Raw genomic sequence first — 16,757 nt, 5'->3', positions numbered from 1 at the left:
ATAAGGAATTTATTATATTTTTAATTGTATATTTTAACACTTATTTGTTAAATATTAAGTGTGATAGAAATTCCAGAATTTGATAGATATGAATAATAGAATGTAGAACATATAAGTGAAATCAATTATCTAACTTATTATTTTAAAATTTTGGATTTGATATAGCACCCAGCCTACGATTATGTAATTTATTACGGGATTAATGAGTGTATTTTCAAGCACAACCCTCCATTTGTATATGTAGTACGAATTGAAAAGACCAATTAACAATACAAATAAATATTCATAAAAAAAAACAATACAAATAAAAAAAAACTGTCATCATGGGGACAATTTACATTGCATTTGCTATTCCAATGGAGAAAGCAAGTCACTCAAGGAAGCAAAAGTAAAGCTTAAGGAAAATGAGGCTTTTATTTAGTTTCTTTACAAAAACAATATGCATATTATATTATTAAAAGATCAATCCAATTGATGATGAATTTGTCTCCTTTACATAATATATAGTATTATGTACAAGAAAATAATGATAATAAATTTATATAATGACAAAAAAGTGAAAGTCTAAATTGCCTCACCAGCACTCCATGCCTCAACAACTTTCTTTGGGACTATAGATAAGTGCAAGGGTGATACTCTACAACAACTATATTTTTTATGATTCATATTTTTCTAAAAAATAGAGATTATTTTCACAAAAATTGTTTATATAGAACATTTATAAATAAGAATGTACATTCGGTTTGAATCGAAGAAAATTGAAATTTTATTATTTATTTTAGAAATTGAGTAAAAAGTTCAAAACATCAAATATTTCAAATCAAACTAATCGTTTCAATTGATTTCTTTAGTTACAATTATTTTGGTTCACTTTGTTTTAAATTATAACTAAATTTATTTTGTCTAAAATCGAACTGAACAAAAAATAATCAAATTTTTATTTATAATATTAAATTGAATTGAATTAAATTTACCAGTTCAATTCGATTATTTAGTTAGATTTGATTTTTTTCATACCCGTAGAAGATAATAATTAACATTTTAGCTACTTGTTAAGTTTGAGTCTTGTCAAGATGATCTTTTGACATTCACATCGATTATCCAATCTAAATCTTAATTCCTCCGTTCTAAAAAAATTGAAATTGTATTAGTTTGATATAGGAATTCTTAAATAATTCCAAATGCCGACCTTAATATATTTGAAAGAACGTACTAGTATTTGGTGACTAAATAAATTGTACTAGTACTACCAAACAAAATTAAAGATAAAGCAAAATCATAGAAGAATGCATTAAAAGGCTAGTTGTTAGGCAATTAAATGGAATAATTGCCTTAAAGTAATAAAGAAATTAAAATAATGTATTGTGGTTTGTGCTTATGTATCCAAATTCACCAAAATATTTGCATAAATTTTGGCATATATTTTATAAGCTCAGTTTGTGTCTTGTGCAAATGTTGGGTTAAAGAGTTACAGTATTATTTGATGTACGCACAATTTAGTAACTCAAGAACAAGAAATTGTTCTTGTCACCCTTTCGAGTCCAACTCCCACTTTTAATTTCATCTAAGGAGAAATTGGAATTATAGTGACTTTGCTATACATTTAGAATCATTTTGATCTCACTAAATTTTAATTTTTCTTTTATTATATTAAATAATTACTAAATTAAAAAAAAATTTAAATTATTAGATAAACTTTCAATAATAATTAATTCATAATTTTTATATGTGATTTTCTATTAAAATAATTTGGTAATATCTAACTCGTTCTTGTATTTAAATGTCTATTACAATTGAATATGATAGAAATTATTTTCCGTTTTTCTTATAAAAATTATGACATTATATTAAATTAATATTTCATCTAAAATTTAATCTGCTGGAAATTTTTTAAGAACAATTATATAATTTCTAATAAAATTAAAATAGTTTTTCTATTTTTTTTAAACCAGTGATATCAACATAGTTAATCAATATCCATTTTATAGTCTAGATATTAATTTATCCCTTCAACGTGTAAGTAATGAGCAATTAACACATGCATTATTTTTAATAAATAAATCAGTCATGAACTTGTTAATTATGAACAATTATCTCTATTTTGGCAAATTAGCGTACAAATTAAGAGAAAAATTGTTAATTGTGAAAACAATTAATTTACAAGGTGAGAAAATAAATTATTAAAACAAGACTAATTGCTCATACTTAGTAAGTTTATAACTGATTTGTCCATTTATTTATTAATTATCAATTACTGATAAGTTGAGGAGGTAAATTGCTATTGAGTAATGCTATATAACCCTCATTTTTAACTCATCTTCTTTAACTCACCTTACGTGTCATCAAAAGAGTGGATGAATCAAAAGTTGGTATTTAAAATATACACTTTTGGAGATGGATTAGACGAATTAAATGCTGTCACGTAAATAGGGACAATGAAAGTGGTATAATATGGTGGGTTAAATAGCATTTTTCCATTGCTATTTAAGTGCGATTTTTAGCACCCTTACTTTTACTAAGAAGTGCTAATTAATGAATTTTCAAAATTAAGTGTGAAAATAGAAATTTAACAAAAAAAAGGTATGAGAGTAGAGTTCAAACAAGACAAAAGAAGCTACCACCCATAAAAGAGCCAAAAGGCAAGTTTATAGAAGAAAGAGATAGAAATTAGAAAATAAAAAACAGAAATAATAGTAGTAGTATAAAAGAATCAAATCCAAAGTTTGACTGGACCCAAAATTTAAGAAAAAAGAAAATACAGATTTCTGCAAATTTCTTCCTCAATTCCCTCTTAATTCTTTATCATTTTTCTATTTCATCTCACTTTTTCCCTTAGTTTATGCCATTTTTTTCTCCTTCTTCTTCTTCTTCACATTCCTTACCCTTTTACCTAAACCACTTCTTCTCCTCTCAAACTCACTGCCACTGCAAAAAGTAACCAACTTTCAGTCAGACCAAGTCATTTCCTTAACTGGGTCCAACTCCACTCTCAAATTTGTTTTATTACATAAATTCTGTAAGTTTTTTTTTCTTCTTCTGTTCTTTGATGTTCATGAGCCGACAATTCTGCAGCAGTAGCAGCAGAATCATAAGTCATAAGTCATAACTCATAAGTCATAACCCACCACCACCTCGTATATCAGCTTTCTCTCTCTAACTAATTTTCTCTCTCTAGAACTTTATAACGGATTTCTGAGATAAATTCTTGGACTTACACTCCAACTTGTTTACAACTGCCTATTACATCATTTGTATAACACCAGGTATTGTCTTTATTTTCTTTTTCTTTCTTGCCCATGATTTCTTGGATCACTTTTGTTGTTTCTTGGTCTTTTTTTTTGTTCTGCCACTTTTCTTAACTTTGTTGGGTTTTTTCTTATTGTTTTTTTCCATAAATTTCAGATTTTGAAGCAAGAAAAATGGCTAGAATCTTGGAGAAATGATACCCAGATGGAGTTTTGATTGGTAACAGATCTAAAACTGATATGGAGTAGTAGAGCAGAAGAAAAAGACTCTGGCTTTACTCATACTCATAACAATGGATGAACCAAGATGATGATGGTATTATCAGAAAAGTACAGCAAGATCATGGGAACTTTCAGCTTTGGTTATTACTATTACATATTGTTTCTGCTGCTAATTACACCATTACATGCTAGACAATTGAGTAGCAGCAGCAATGATGAAGTTGTGAGGCTATTAGCTTTCAAGAAATCCTCTGTTCAATCTGATCCACATAACTTATTAGCAAACTGGACTTCAAATTCAGCTTCTCCATGTTCTTGGTTTGGTGTCACTTGTTTTGATAATCAAGTAACCTCTCTTAATCTCAGCAACTCTGCCCTAGTTGGTAGTCTCCACCTTCCTGACCTGACTGTTTTGCCATCTTTAAAGCATATTAGTTTAAGAGGCAATTTGTTCTCTGCTGGTGATCTTTCTGTATCTTCTAATATTCCTTGTGTTCTTGAGACTGTTGACCTTTCATCTAACAATATCTCTGTCCCTCTTACAGTAAAGTCTTTTATTTCTTCTTGTAATCATCTGACTTTTGTTAATCTGTCTCATAATTCAATTCCTGGTGGTGTTCTTCAGTTTGGTGGTTCTTTGTTGCAGCTTGATCTTTCTGTTAATCTTATTTCTGATTCTGCTTTGTTAGTTCATTCTCTTTCTAGCTGTCAGAATTTGAATTACTTCAATATTTCTGATAATAAGTTGTCAGGAAAACTTGATGTTACTCCTGTATCTTGTAAGAATCTGTCAGTTTTAGACCTTTCTTATAATTCTCTATCTGGGGATATACCACTGAACTTTGTTGCAGCTTCTCTCAAGCATCTGGATCTCTCCCATAATAACTTGTCTGGTAGTTTCTCTAGTATGGATTTTGGTGACTGTAAGAACCTGAGTTTTCTTGGATTTTCGGCGAATAGGCTTTCTGGAAATGTTTTTCCTAGTAGTATGGGCAACTGTCAGGTTTTGGAGACGCTTGATCTCTCCCGTAATGAGTTGCAATTAAAGATCCCTGGTGCTATGTTGGGAAGTTTCAGGAATTTGAGGCAGCTTTCGTTAGCGGGTAATCAGTTGTTCGGTGAGATTCCACCCGAGTTAGGACAGGCCTGTGGAACTCTTCAAGAATTGGATCTATCAGGAAACAGACTCACTGGTGGCTTCCCGGTGAGTTTTTTGTCATGCTCTTATTCTTTGCAGAGCCTAAACCTTGGGAACAATCTGCTTTCAGGAGATTTTCTTACTACTGTTGTCAGTAAGATGCAGAATCTGAAATTTCTGTATGCACCATTCAACAACATAAGTGGTCCTGTCCCTTTGTCTCTGACAAACTGTACTAAGCTTCAAGTGCTGGACCTTAGTTCTAATCACTTCACAGGGAATGTTCCTTCTGAGTTCTGCTTGACGTCAAACCCGTCTGCTCTGCAGAAGTTGCTTCTAGCTAACAACTACTTGTCAGGGAAGGTTCCCTCAGAGCTTGGAAGCTGCAAAAACCTAAGGAGAATTGATTTTAGCTTCAACAATCTGGATGGCCCGATTCCTACCGAGATTTGGACCTTGCCGGATCTTTCTGATATGGTTATGTGGGCCAACAACCTCACCGGAGAAATTCCAGAAGGCATTTGTACAAAAGGAGGAAATCTTGAGACTTTGATTCTCAACAATAATCTCCTCACTGGTAGTCTTCCACAGTCACTTGGCAGTTGCACCAATATGATTTGGATCTCACTTTCAAGCAACCAGCTTACTGGAGAAATCCCTCATAGTATCGGAAATCTTGATAACCTAGCTATACTTCAAATGGGTAACAATTCACTCTCTGGAAAAATTCCATCCGCGCTTGGTAAGTGCAGAAGCCTCATCTGGCTTGATTTGAACAGCAATGACCTTTCTGGCTCGCTACCACCTGAGCTTGCAGATCAAACTGGTTTAATAGTTCCTGGAATTGTGTCAGGAAAGCAGTTTGCTTTTGTAAGAAATGAGGGCGGGACTTCTTGCAGAGGAGCCGGAGGACTTGTTGAATTTGAGGGGATTCGACCTGAGAGGCTTGAAAATTTCCCAATGGTCCACTCATGTCCAACAACCAGAATATATTCTGGCAAGACTGTTTACACATTTACCAGCAATGGTAGCTTGATATACCTTGATCTCTCTTACAATTCGATATCAGGAACCATCCCAGAAAATTTTGGTTTGATGAACTATGTGCAGGTTCTGAACTTGGGGCACAACAAGTTAACGGGAATTATTCCCGACAGTTTTGGAGGTTTGAAAGCAATTGGAGTTCTTGATCTCTCTCACAATCATCTCGAAGGATTTATCCCGTCGTCATTAGGGAGTCTCTCATTTCTAAGTGATATGGATGTGTCGAATAACAATCTTTCCGGTATCATCCCTTCTGGCGGTCAGCTTACTACTTTTCCAGCATCGAGATATGAAAACAATTCCGGCCTTTGTGGGGTACCATTGTCACCTTGTGGGTCAGGGGGCCGTCCCCCGAGCTCTTATCATCATGGAACAAAGCAGTCTATAGCAGCAGGTATGGTCATCGGCATCACATTTTTCCTCTTGTGCATATCAGGCCTCACATTAGCATTATACCGAGTTAAGAAGTCTCAGCAAAAGGAGGAACAGAGAGAGAAGTATATCGAAAGCCTTCCGACTTCAGGAAGCAGCAGCTGGAAACTTTCGGGTGTTCATCAGCCTCTTAGCATTAACATTGCCACATTTGAGAAACCTCTTCGTAAGCTGACCTTTGCCCATCTGCTCGAGGCAACCAATGGTTTTAGTGCTGACAGCTTGATAGGGTCCGGAGGGTTTGGAGAGGTCTACAAGGCGCAACTAAAAGATGGATGCGTTGTTGCAATTAAGAAACTTATTCATGTTACAGGTCAAGGAGACAGAGAATTTATGGCGGAAATGGAAACTATCGGAAAAATCAAGCACCGGAATCTGGTTCCGTTACTGGGCTACTGTAAAGTTGGAGACGAGAGGCTGCTTGTATACGAGTACATGAAATGGGGAAGTCTAGAGTCTGTACTTCATGGCAGATCCAAAGGACTTGACTGGGTAGCAAGAAAGAAGATTGCCATAGGATCAGCGAGAGGTCTTGCATTCCTTCATCACAGCTGCATACCGCATATTATCCACCGCGACATGAAGTCCAGCAATGTTCTTCTAGATGAAAATTTTGAGGCCCGGGTGTCTGATTTTGGCATGGCGAGATTGGTAAATGCTCTGGACACACATCTCAGTGTAAGTACACTCGCAGGAACTCCAGGTTATGTTCCGCCCGAGTATTATCAGAGCTTCAGGTGCACAACAAAAGGCGACGTTTACAGCTATGGTGTCATACTTCTTGAACTCCTGTCGGGCAAGAAGCCGATAGACCCATCTGTGTTTGGTGATGACAATAACCTTGTTGGATGGGCAAAGCAGCTTCATAGAGAAAAGAGAAACAACGAGATACTGGATCCGGAGTTAACAATGCAGAAATCTTGTGATGCTGAATTGCATCAGTATCTGAGAATCGCTTTTGAATGCCTCGACGATAGGCCTTACAAGAGACCGACCATGGTACAGGTAATGGCCATGTTCAAAGAGCTTCAGATGGACTCCGAAAACGATATCCTAGACGGTTTGTCACTTAAAGATGCATTTATTGATGAATTCAGAGAGAAAGAATCTAGTTCATGATAATCAAATTTTGATTGGAGTAGCTAGAAGATTTTGTTTTTCCGGGGGCAACTTGCATTTGCCTCTGCCACGGATAGTATACCGGATTTTTTCCTTCACAATGTAAATATTATAGAACACTCAACTAGACAGAACCTTGCAGGAAATGTGAAGAGAACAAAGCAATGCACTCTTGCTCAACAATTGGTAACTTACATTTTCGCTTTCATTTCACTATCATGTCTGTTACTTGAGGCTTAAAACTTTGTTTCGATTCCATTACCTACTTTCATAGCCTGTCACAGTTTTGCTAACCCATGTTTCGATATTTATTCGACAAAAAGAAATTCAATTACTGCCGTTGATAGGAGTTTGGCTAATAATCACCCACGGACCCTGACTTTAGGGGTACCTTACGCTAAACCCCCTGATAAAAAAAAACGATCAGTAAACCCCCTATTCTTTGTGACGGCTGCACGTAAACCCCCTGAGCCCATTTCTCGCCGATATTTTGGCAAAATGATGACGTGGCACGATATATTCACTGACGGCTCTGCAAGTCACTCTGCATGCATGTCAGACATGTGTAAGAATGTGTAAGGCTGTGTAAGGTTGTGTCGGTTGACTTTTTTCAAAAAAAAAAAAAAAAAAAAAAAATCATTTTTACCGCTCGGTTAAAAATCACTTTCTCTCTCTAACATTTTTAACTTTTCCCTCTGTTCCCCCTCATTCTCTTTAATTGTCATATTTTCAAATATTTCATCCTGTCTTCGTCTTGTTCCTTTTTTTTTCGTTCCTTACCCTAGGTCTACTACTCCTGCACTCTTATCGCCGTCCATCGTCTTCATCTTCTTCTCTTCCATCTTGTGTGTTATTTCGCCCCTATTCAGTTCTTCGTTTTTCTTCGTTTAAATATTTTTCGAGGTCTCTGTTCTTTAACAGAAAATGGGATCCACAGAAATGAAAAAAATGGGAAAAGAAGACAGAAAAGGGAAGAAACGAAAAGGTATGTGTGTTTTTTTTCGCCGGAAGAAATTTTTTTTGAGTTGTGTTTGGTTCGTTGGTGATTGTTTTTGAATTTTATTGGTATTTTATTTCTTGTTCGTCATTGCCTGTTGTTTTGGTTTGGTTTTCACTGGTTCATTAATTAAAAATTGGTCTTTGTTTATTTGTTGGTTTGAGCAGCTTGTACTGAAGATTGTCTTTTTGAGGTCTTTGAAATTATTCTGAACTACAATGGACAGTTTGAAGACTTTGGTTATTTTAATGAGGATTTGGCTGTTAGAAAATTTCATATTGAGGATATAGGATTAAATAGTCTAGATAAGTGGTTACTTGAATTGAAGGTTGAGGGATTGTTAATGTATTATTGGAGGCGGGCTGGCATGTATACTGAAGAATTAATTCCCATGGAAAATGATGACCATGTCATGGACATGGCACTGGCTGGGACACAAGATGGTAGTGTTGATGTGTATGTTAGGAAGTTAAGCTGTGTTGACGTGTGCAACCTAAGGCCTGTATTTGGACACACATTATTTGAGTTGAAAGAACTTGAAGATGGGGATGATGCATTGGAGCAACAGGGTGTTGGTGAGGCTGAACCGGTGGGGGTGCTGCAGATTGAAGGTCCTGTGGAAGCAGTGGAGGTGCCGCAGATTGAAGGTCCCGGTGAACCAGTGGAGGTCCTGCATATTGAAGGTCAAGAAAAAGGTGAACCACTGGATTTGCTGCAAATTGAAGCAGTTGAAGAACCCTCGGAGGAGCAGCAGCAGATTGGTGGGTCAGACTGAAGGCCGAGACACTAGATTGACCTATTTTTGGGCCATATGAAACAACATTTGTAACCTTTTAGGTTAATATGTATGTTGCATTTTATATTATTAGTGACAATTTGGATTTTAGATCAAAATGAATGTTGATTACAAACTTGGAATGTATTGTTTGCTTATGTTATTGCTGTTTTGTTTTTAATATTGGTTGTTATTGTTATTGAAATTGAGTAAAGTTTGTAGTTATCGTCGTTCGGTTCGTTTGAAACGACCTACATGTTCCATGAAACTGATAATTACATATGGACCCTATACTTTTATTTTATAATCCGCCATGGACCCTCATGTATTCTTACTGATCATCTGTGGACCCTTCAATAAATACGCACTTTTGAAATTTATTAAAACAACATTAACCCCTATCAATAATGAAAATTAGTCAACCATAAAGATACAACATATATCAATCAACCATTATATAAACAAATTTCCAAAATAAAACAACTACGAATTACAACTATAATATTCGTCAACGATACTACAATATTCATCAAGCAAAAAAATAAAACCTATACTAGAATATTCCAAATTACAACAGAAAACCAGAAAACATGTTGACTAAGGGCAGCGTTAAACATCATCTGCAGAACCAAGCTCCAACGATCGATATACCGAAATTTCCATCTTGATCAACCCGTCAGCAAAAAACTCTTGGTCGCTACTATCAAGAAGGAATCCTGTCAATGAACGGTAATACTTGTTGGTGTCTTGAAAATTCTTGGTAGAAGAATGAAACCTGTGCACTGACGATTCATCAAACTTCACTTCGATGTCATAAGGGCAGCTTCCGTTTGACAATGGGCCGAGACAAAACACTGTTATAATATTCCCATAAGAGCACTTCGTGTTGTTCAGAACAAACACAACGTCTGATTGTTCTTCTTGGAGAAGCAAACCCCTATCATGCATGTCCACAGAAACTGCAAATTTACGTCCAAAGTTAAATAGTGTGAGAATATCTTGATGCAACTCTTTGCAGTGAGCATAAATGGTTTCGGACGAGCCCTTCACATTGCACTCTGGAATCGGGCATGAACACTCTATAAAAGAGCAGTATTTCTCGTGATCTGTCTTCTCGTCGTAATTGAAGCTTTCTTGGCAACCATATACTCTGTTCTGGCAGTAAACCGTTAAAGACTCCACGACTGCTTCCATTATCCGACAGCGCATCGGTCCGATTGGCAAAGTGCAAGCATGACATTTACCCATCTTTACAGAGCAGGAGTTGCATGTTGCATGTCCATTCTGACACTGAAGAAAAGGAAAAGTTAGAAAATTAAGAATAACCTAAAGTGAATAAATATATAAATGATGTGGGGTCAAACCTGAATAATGGGAGGGCGTAGAGGTTCACAGCATACGGCACAGTCCATGAGTTCAAGATCAAACGAACGGACTCTATTTTCAGGCATTGCTGCGTTGTTTTGAAGATGAAGGCGAAAGTGGATCACTTTAAGTATGAATGATAAGTGTCTTTGTGTGTGTTAGTAAGTAAGCATGATTACATATTTAAAGAAGTTGGATAGATGTCTTTTCATATTCTTCACTTAAGCGGTGTGTTGTTTCCCAAGTGAGTGGATGTCATTAATGACGATTTTGGTTAATGAAAGGGTTCTTCTGAAGCCCCTTAAACAACATTAATGCTGATAAGACAAGTCAGTATGTATAATTAGCGATATTGGGCTGTAAAACATCATTAATAATTACTCTAGCATATTTAATTAATTGCTCTATCATAATTAAAAAAACACTGTCTGAAATTAAAAATTATTTAATTAAAATATGTAGCATTACAACCCATAATAATAATGAAGCAACATCATTTAATAATTATTCAATTTTTCCTCATGCAATGCAAGCCTACACTGCATCCTGCAACTGCACAAGCAGCACAAAAACCAAACTTCATGTTCCTGGTTGACCTCTCCAAGTCTGCACACTTGACCTCCATGTCCTTGATCTGGCCCTTCAGTATGTCTATCTCCATAAAAAGTAGACCGCTTTCCTCAAACAAGATTCCATTTTCATCGCGATACATCTCAATGGACTCCTTCAATCCCTGATTTTCGTCTATGTACATTTCATGGGACTCCTTCAATCCCTGGAACTCGTCCTTTTTAGCAGCAAGCAAACTTTTGGCCTCCTCCAGTTCAACAGTCATGACATGGAGGTCAAGTTTCAAGTTTCGGACCACCGACATTTGGTAAGGCATGTCATTCTCTAGCCAGGCAAAAAAATTACACTGATTCTGGACAAATTTAGTTCGAAAAAATAAAAGGCGAAGTAAGGTCAAAAAATTAATGTAAATTACTTACAGTTTGAATTTTTTTGTAAAGCACATGAATTACTTACAGTTCGCTTTGAACAAGCGTAAAATCTTCGAGTGGGGTTCCTATCCGTTGAAGAAATGTCTAGGCGACATGGGATTCCGCAATCGCAAACCACTTGTGCAGCTACTCCTTCCATTTTTGGTTGTAATTTTTGAGTTGAGTTGTAAGCGTTAAACACTGGATGAGTGGGGCTGGATGAGTTGTAGGCGGATATTTATGGGCCACACTGTGGGCCAAGGATGATTGGGTTGTTTTTCATAGGGGCTAGGTCTGTTATAATAATGAAATATTAGGGTCCATGATTGATCATATAAGAAAACAAAAGGGTCCATGATTGATTATTGCTAATACATGGAGGGCCGTAGGAGATATTATACTTTCACTCAAGCGTATGACAATAAAAGACAACCATAATCTGGCACAATTAAAGACAATCATAAACGAACTTCATTTACACAAATAAAAACCATTCAGAATAACATTTCCAACCATTTACATTTGCACATACACCACCGTACGCTTCTAAACACAACAAAGTTGGGGCATCTAGTAAAATATATCCATGTGTTGCCCAAAACAAAAAACGTTCCTTAACAAAAAGCACATGGTACAAAATATACATCCATCTGTTTTGTTGCACTACTTGTTCGTTGTTCGTTTCCTCAAACAGTCCCTGTATCGCGAAGGGACTTCTCGACCAGCAGGCCTCTTTCCTTTTCTCTTAGCAGCTCGAGCAGCTTGTGTAGAAGTGTCATGACTGGGTTCCCCTGCACCTTGCTGTTCAACCGAGGCTTGTTCTGTTGCAGAATAGGCTCCACTTAGGTGTACGCCAGACTCTCCTGTTGGGGCCTGCTCTCCAGTTCCAAACTCCCCACCTGGAACCTCCCCTGCATCTGGTGCTTCTCCCCCTGTTTCATCCCCTGCAGCTCTTGCTTCTGGCTGAGTGTCACCCCCACATGCAGCTTGGTCATTGTCCTTTTTGCACGTCCGTTTGTTGTGGCCAAATCGGTTACATTCACTGCATTTAACCTTCTAAAGCCCCTTACGTCCTAACTTTGCCCTCTTTGCATGGGCCTCCTGTACAGTCTGTTCATGTTGCTGCTCTAGCTCTTCCGCTTCCTTTCGTCTTACCGTCGATTTTCTACCCCGCTTCTTTGTTTGCACAGGCGAGGGAGGAACTATGATATGGAATGGATTTGGATCGGTTTCCCACATATCAGCCCCATTCAAAGGGTTGATAACATAGCTGTACACTTTTTGGTAGGTGGCTTTTGTGTAGCAGTCGTCCACATAGTTCTCTGGGACCTCATTGTTCTCATAAATACAGGGGCATGCGTGAACGCATGGAATCCCAGTGAGGTCCCAACGCCTACATGTGCAAGTCCTTTCATCCAAATTTACCACGAACTGACCTCCGGGACCTATAACTTGCACTTGAGGACTGCCGGCAGGGTGTGCGGTGTAATTCCAACCCTCTTCAATTATCTTGTCCAGTTTTTTCCTAATTTTAGGGCACAACCGCGAATTAATCTTGCTCCCAAAAATCTGTTTGTCATGGATCCGCCTCATCAGCTGAGTCCTAATCATTTCAAACATCGTCAAGATAGGTCTCGTCCTCGAAGTCAGTACATATTTATTGAAGGCCTCCGCTAAATTGTTCAGCAATATGTCACACTTGACTTGCGGCCTGAAATGTGCCCTGGACCAATGCTCCCTAGATCTCTCCTCAATCCAGTTGTAGCCCGCCGTATGAGTATTCTCCAAAACTTTCATGGCAGCATTCAATTTGGATGTGTAGGTTGCAATCCCAATGTTCCATATAAGCGGCTTTAAATGTTGCAAGTGGAAGGTGGTTCTGAAATTTGCCCACAGATGCCTCCAGCAATACCTGTGCTCTGAATGTGGAAAAAGCGCGTCCAGTGCATGTATGAGGCCCTGTAGAAGCACAAGTTAAAGACATTAACAAATGATCAACTGTGGACCCTAACGTTTAACAGATGATCAACTGTGGACCCTAACGTTTACTAAATGATCAACTATGGACCTTACTCATAAAAATGCACAACTATGGAAAGCAATTACCAGCTTATATAATGAATGTTCTGTTATGGAAAGCAATTACCTTCTGTTTGTCTGACATGAAGGTTGTCCTGTTGCCCAGATGCAAATCAGCCTTCAATAGCTCCAAAAACCACGTCCAGTTTTCAGTATTCTCAACCTTCACCCATGCCATAGCCAGAGGATACATGCAATCATTGGGGTCAATCCCAGTTGCAGATAGCAACTGACCCCCATACTTCCCCTTCAACCAGCAACCGTCCAGACAAACGATCTGCCTCAGCCCATTCCGGAAGGCATTCTTCATTCCAGCCAAGCACATGTACATACCCGCAAACTTTCCTCGAGGCTCTTTAAAATCCACTGTGCTCCCCGGATTGGTTCGAAGGACCTCCCTTCGGTAGTCATACAACTTAGCATACTGCCCATCCTCATCCCCCTCCAATTTTCTTACAGCCCTGAGTCGTGCTCTTCGTGCCGTCTGCACACTGATCTTCTGCTTCAGCTCCCGTGCAATCTTAGCAACAAACTGCTCAGGGTTGTAATCTGGATTGGCCCTAAACTCCTCCAAGAAACTCTCAGCCAGATAGGCACTGGTCATGTGGAAATTCGATCTTCTCTTCGGGCAAGTGTGTACCAAGTTCAGGGTCTTCACTAGGAATGTTTCATCATCCGGATCTGACATGTTTTGCTTGGATGCAAATATTTCAAACCGACACTTAGGTACATTGTCACTCTTGTCAAAGCACTTAGCCCTGACACGGGTCTTCTCGTTGACAGGAAAATGCAGTTGATACCTGTGTTTGATGCCCCACTGCCTACATGCTTTCTTGAATTGCTCTCTGTTCACAAATTGCAATCCATTCTTGAAGGTTGGATTTTCCATCTCTTTCTCCTCGTTGAACATCCTGAACTTCACCCGACCGTCACCGTCAGACTCGGAAGCCGTGTTGTTATCATCTGAAGCAATGTAGTCCGAGTCTACCTCCTCCTCCTGCTCGTCAGCTTCTGGATGTATAGTTCTATCAACGCCCCCCGGGCGAAATTCTGCCTGACTCTCTCCCCTTGGTCTCCCACCAGATCTCTGTGAAGATCCAACATCTACATCATCCTCATGTTGGGCATCTGGTCCCTCTTCAAAATATTGGCCCGTCGATCTAAGCTCCGTTATCAAATCGTCATCGTCGTCCCATATGTCGTAGTCTGGGTCGACGATGTAATCTTCGACATTTAGCTCGACGTCGTCAAGAGTTGGCTTCTCACCCTCATTCTTCCCCCTTTGACCGGAGTGTTCCTCTGCTTGAACCTCATTTTGGTCATCGTCATCAAACAGCCCCTCCATGCCCTCTAGCTCCTCAGCCATATGATCAAATAGACCCTGTGCCATCCTCTCTAGAGTTGAAGGGGGACAATCTGGCCCCCCTTCTGGCACCTCCCCCTCTTCAGTAACCTCTTCCAATCTGGCCTCAGACTCTTTCTCTGTCCCAACCACTTCTTCATGTTCATTTAAATTTAAACCCTCTGCCAGCCCCTCCTGCGCCTCATCCAGCCCCTCCTGAACCTCATCCAGCCCCTCCTGAACCTCATCCAGCCCCTCTTGCACCACATCTACAACTGCAGCCTGCACACCCTCTTCCAGCCCCGCTACTGCATCCTCCGGCTCTAATGCATCTATAACTGGTGCCTGCACATTGTTGCCGTGCCACTCAATCAACAAAACCCCCTCAATTTCTGGTAAAATCACAGGTGGCCCCTGATCTTGAACTGGTATATTCACCTCTACCCCTGGCCCAGCCTCCGGGTCCACAAGCTCCTCAATAACAACAGTACTAGGGGGGAGAGGAGGAGGCTCCAAGTCAAGCTTAATCTTTTCATGTAACTCTTTAATGTCCTTGACAGAATACTCCCTTACGTATACCTCAACAGACCCTGCCTTTAATCCTGTCACAGCCATTTCCCTGAAATCTTGTTCATGGTTTATCGCCTTTATCCCATCCCGGTATTCGATTCCCTTCGGACACCAATGGTAATCAACAATGGCTTTTCCGCCGTATAGCCTCCTACACCATGTGTCAAGGTTGGACATTTCAATCTCACCAATATGGTATATCCTTCTTTGAACTTCCCCACCATAATAGGCCAAGTCACCAAGATCCCCATGGTGATGTAAATTAATCTGGAATAATTTGCCCCCTCCTGGTGAAACTGCAAAAAGAGAAAATAACCAATGCATTCATTTCTAAAGCAAACCAACAAACCGCACAATTGGATACGCCCACCAACATAACAACGACAATAAATTCTCTATATCCTAAACAACCAACACAGCAACAATATTTAATTTTAAACAGGAACAGACCAACAATAAACTATTCATAAAACCAACACACCACAATAAAGTATTCACAAAGCCAACACAAAATCCAAATTTTCACCAAAAGCAAGCATATAAAGAAATATTATCACAAATGGACCCACAAAAATCATACTTCATTTTCAGCACACCAGTTCAACATAAGTGGTCCTAGAGGTTATGAGGTCAACATTTACACAAGTTTCGTACCTTCGACTACTTCTTGACTGCTTTCACTATCAGTATCATGGAGTTGTAAAGGGTTATCTCGACTATTTGACCCTTTTTCCCATCTCTTGTCTCTTTCACTTTGCCTTTCCCGCTCCCTTCGCTCTCGTTTTCTTTTCCCCATTTTTTCCCTTTACACCTGCCAACCACAAGCCTGTTAAAGTTATACATTACACGAACCAAATAACATAAACACAAACCCATTTTCAAAAATTCAAAAAAATTTCCATTTTCAAGAAATTATAAAATGTTACATACCCAGTTGCTAAGAAACGAAGAAAACCCAAGAAGACGATCAAGAAACCAAACCCTAACAGGAAACTAAGAAGGCGACGAAGAAACGATCAAGGCGAAGAAGAAACGAAGTAGGTACACGAAAAGAACAGAAAGGACGTTTTTTTTTGGGACAGAAATAAAATCAAATAAACTAAGGGAGAAGAAGAGGGAAAAGTTAAAAATGTTAGAGAGAGAAAGTGATTTTTAACCGAGCGGTAAAAATGATTTTTTTTTTTTTTTTTTTTTGAAAAAAGTCAACCGACACAACCTTACACAGCCTTACACATTCTTACACATGTCTGACATGCATGCAGAGTGGCTTGCAGAGCCGTCAGTGAATATATCGTGCCACGTCATCATTTTGCCAAAATATCGGCGAGAAATGGGCTCAGGGGGTTTACGTGCAGCCGTCACAAAGAATAGGGGGTTTACTGATCGTTTTTTTTTATCAGGGGGTTTAGCGTAAGGTACCCCTAAAGTCAGGGTCCGTGGGTGATTATT

General features: G+C 38.6%; 5 protein-coding genes across 5 annotated transcripts; 2 read left to right on the top strand and 3 right to left on the bottom strand.

The window, feature by feature from the left end:
* The first annotated feature begins 2,716 nt into the window (after positions 1 to 2,716).
* Positions 2,717 to 7,408, top strand: LOC126686644 (receptor-like protein kinase BRI1-like 3). The gene is made up of 2 exons (XM_050380786.1): positions 2,717 to 3,263; positions 3,403 to 7,408. Exon 2 carries the CDS (start codon positions 3,553 to 3,555, stop codon positions 7,198 to 7,200), a length of 3,648 nt encoding a protein of 1,215 aa, XP_050236743.1. The 5' UTR covers positions 2,717 to 3,263; positions 3,403 to 3,552; the 3' UTR covers positions 7,201 to 7,408.
* Positions 7,409 to 7,510: 102 nt separating this feature from the next.
* On the top strand, positions 7,511 to 9,135 carry LOC126686646 (uncharacterized). Its single transcript, XM_050380788.2, has 2 exons — positions 7,511 to 8,185; positions 8,365 to 9,135. Exons 1-2 carry the CDS (start codon positions 8,125 to 8,127, stop codon positions 8,970 to 8,972), a joined length of 669 nt encoding a protein of 222 aa, XP_050236745.1. The 5' UTR covers positions 7,511 to 8,124; the 3' UTR covers positions 8,973 to 9,135.
* Positions 9,136 to 9,513: 378 nt separating this feature from the next.
* Positions 9,514 to 10,671, bottom strand: LOC126686645 (E3 ubiquitin-protein ligase SINA-like 10). Its single transcript, XM_056106146.1, has one exon. It carries the CDS (start codon positions 10,218 to 10,220, stop codon positions 9,582 to 9,584), a length of 639 nt encoding a protein of 212 aa, XP_055962121.1. The 5' UTR covers positions 10,221 to 10,671; the 3' UTR covers positions 9,514 to 9,581.
* A 33-nt stretch (positions 10,672 to 10,704) lies between these two features.
* On the bottom strand, positions 10,705 to 12,366 carry LOC126686647 (uncharacterized). The gene is made up of 2 exons (XM_050380789.2): positions 11,364 to 12,366; positions 10,705 to 11,259 (listed from the first exon to the last, which is right to left on the bottom strand). The coding sequence occupies exons 1-2, from the start codon at positions 11,475 to 11,477 to the stop codon at positions 10,846 to 10,848; spliced, it is 528 nt and encodes a 175-aa protein (XP_050236746.1). The 5' UTR covers positions 11,478 to 12,366; the 3' UTR covers positions 10,705 to 10,845.
* Positions 12,367 to 12,373: 7 nt separating this feature from the next.
* LOC126687495 (uncharacterized) lies at positions 12,374 to 16,757 on the bottom strand. Its single transcript, XM_050382056.2, has 3 exons — positions 15,963 to 16,757; positions 13,464 to 15,604; positions 12,374 to 13,276 (listed from the first exon to the last, which is right to left on the bottom strand). Exons 1-3 carry the CDS (start codon positions 16,102 to 16,104, stop codon positions 12,374 to 12,376), a joined length of 3,186 nt encoding a protein of 1,061 aa, XP_050238013.1. The 5' UTR covers positions 16,105 to 16,757.

Source organism: Mercurialis annua, linkage group LG6 (genome assembly GCF_937616625.2).
Source record: "Mercurialis annua linkage group LG6, ddMerAnnu1.2, whole genome shotgun sequence".
In the NCBI taxonomy this organism is placed as follows: Eukaryota; Viridiplantae; Streptophyta; class Magnoliopsida; order Malpighiales; family Euphorbiaceae; genus Mercurialis; species Mercurialis annua.
The sequence above is the reverse complement of the archived record's forward strand: the minus strand, read 5'-3'. Positions and strand labels throughout refer to the sequence as shown.

Bases quoted from the DNA above. Each gene is read 5' to 3' on its own strand.
- LOC126686644 (XM_050380786.1), top strand. From the start codon at position 3,553: ATGATGATGGTATTATCAGAAAAGTACAGCAAGATCATGGGAACTTTC.
- LOC126686646 (XM_050380788.2), top strand. From the start codon at position 8,125: ATGGGATCCACAGAAATGAAAAAAATGGGAAAAGAAGACAGAAAAGGG. The intron at 8,186-8,364 runs GTATGTGTGTTT...TGGTTTGAGCAG, and splicing joins AAAAGGGAAGAAACGAAAAG to CTTGTACTGAAGATTGTCTT.
- LOC126686645 (XM_056106146.1), bottom strand. From the start codon at position 10,220: ATGGGTAAATGTCATGCTTGCACTTTGCCAATCGGACCGATGCGCTGT.
- LOC126686647 (XM_050380789.2), bottom strand. From the start codon at position 11,477: ATGGAAGGAGTAGCTGCACAAGTGGTTTGCGATTGCGGAATCCCATGT. The intron at 11,260-11,363 runs GTAAGTAATTCA...AAATTTGTCCAG, and splicing joins ACGCTTGTTCAAAGCGAACT to AATCAGTGTAATTTTTTTGC.
- LOC126687495 (XM_050382056.2), bottom strand. From the start codon at position 16,104: ATGGGGAAAAGAAAACGAGAGCGAAGGGAGCGGGAAAGGCAAAGTGAA. The intron at 15,605-15,962 runs GTACGAAACTTG...CTCTTTTTGCAG, and splicing joins CAGTCAAGAAGTAGTCGAAG to TTTCACCAGGAGGGGGCAAA. The intron at 13,277-13,463 runs GTAATTGCTTTC...GTGCTTCTACAG, and splicing joins TCATGTCAGACAAACAGAAG to GGCCTCATACATGCACTGGA.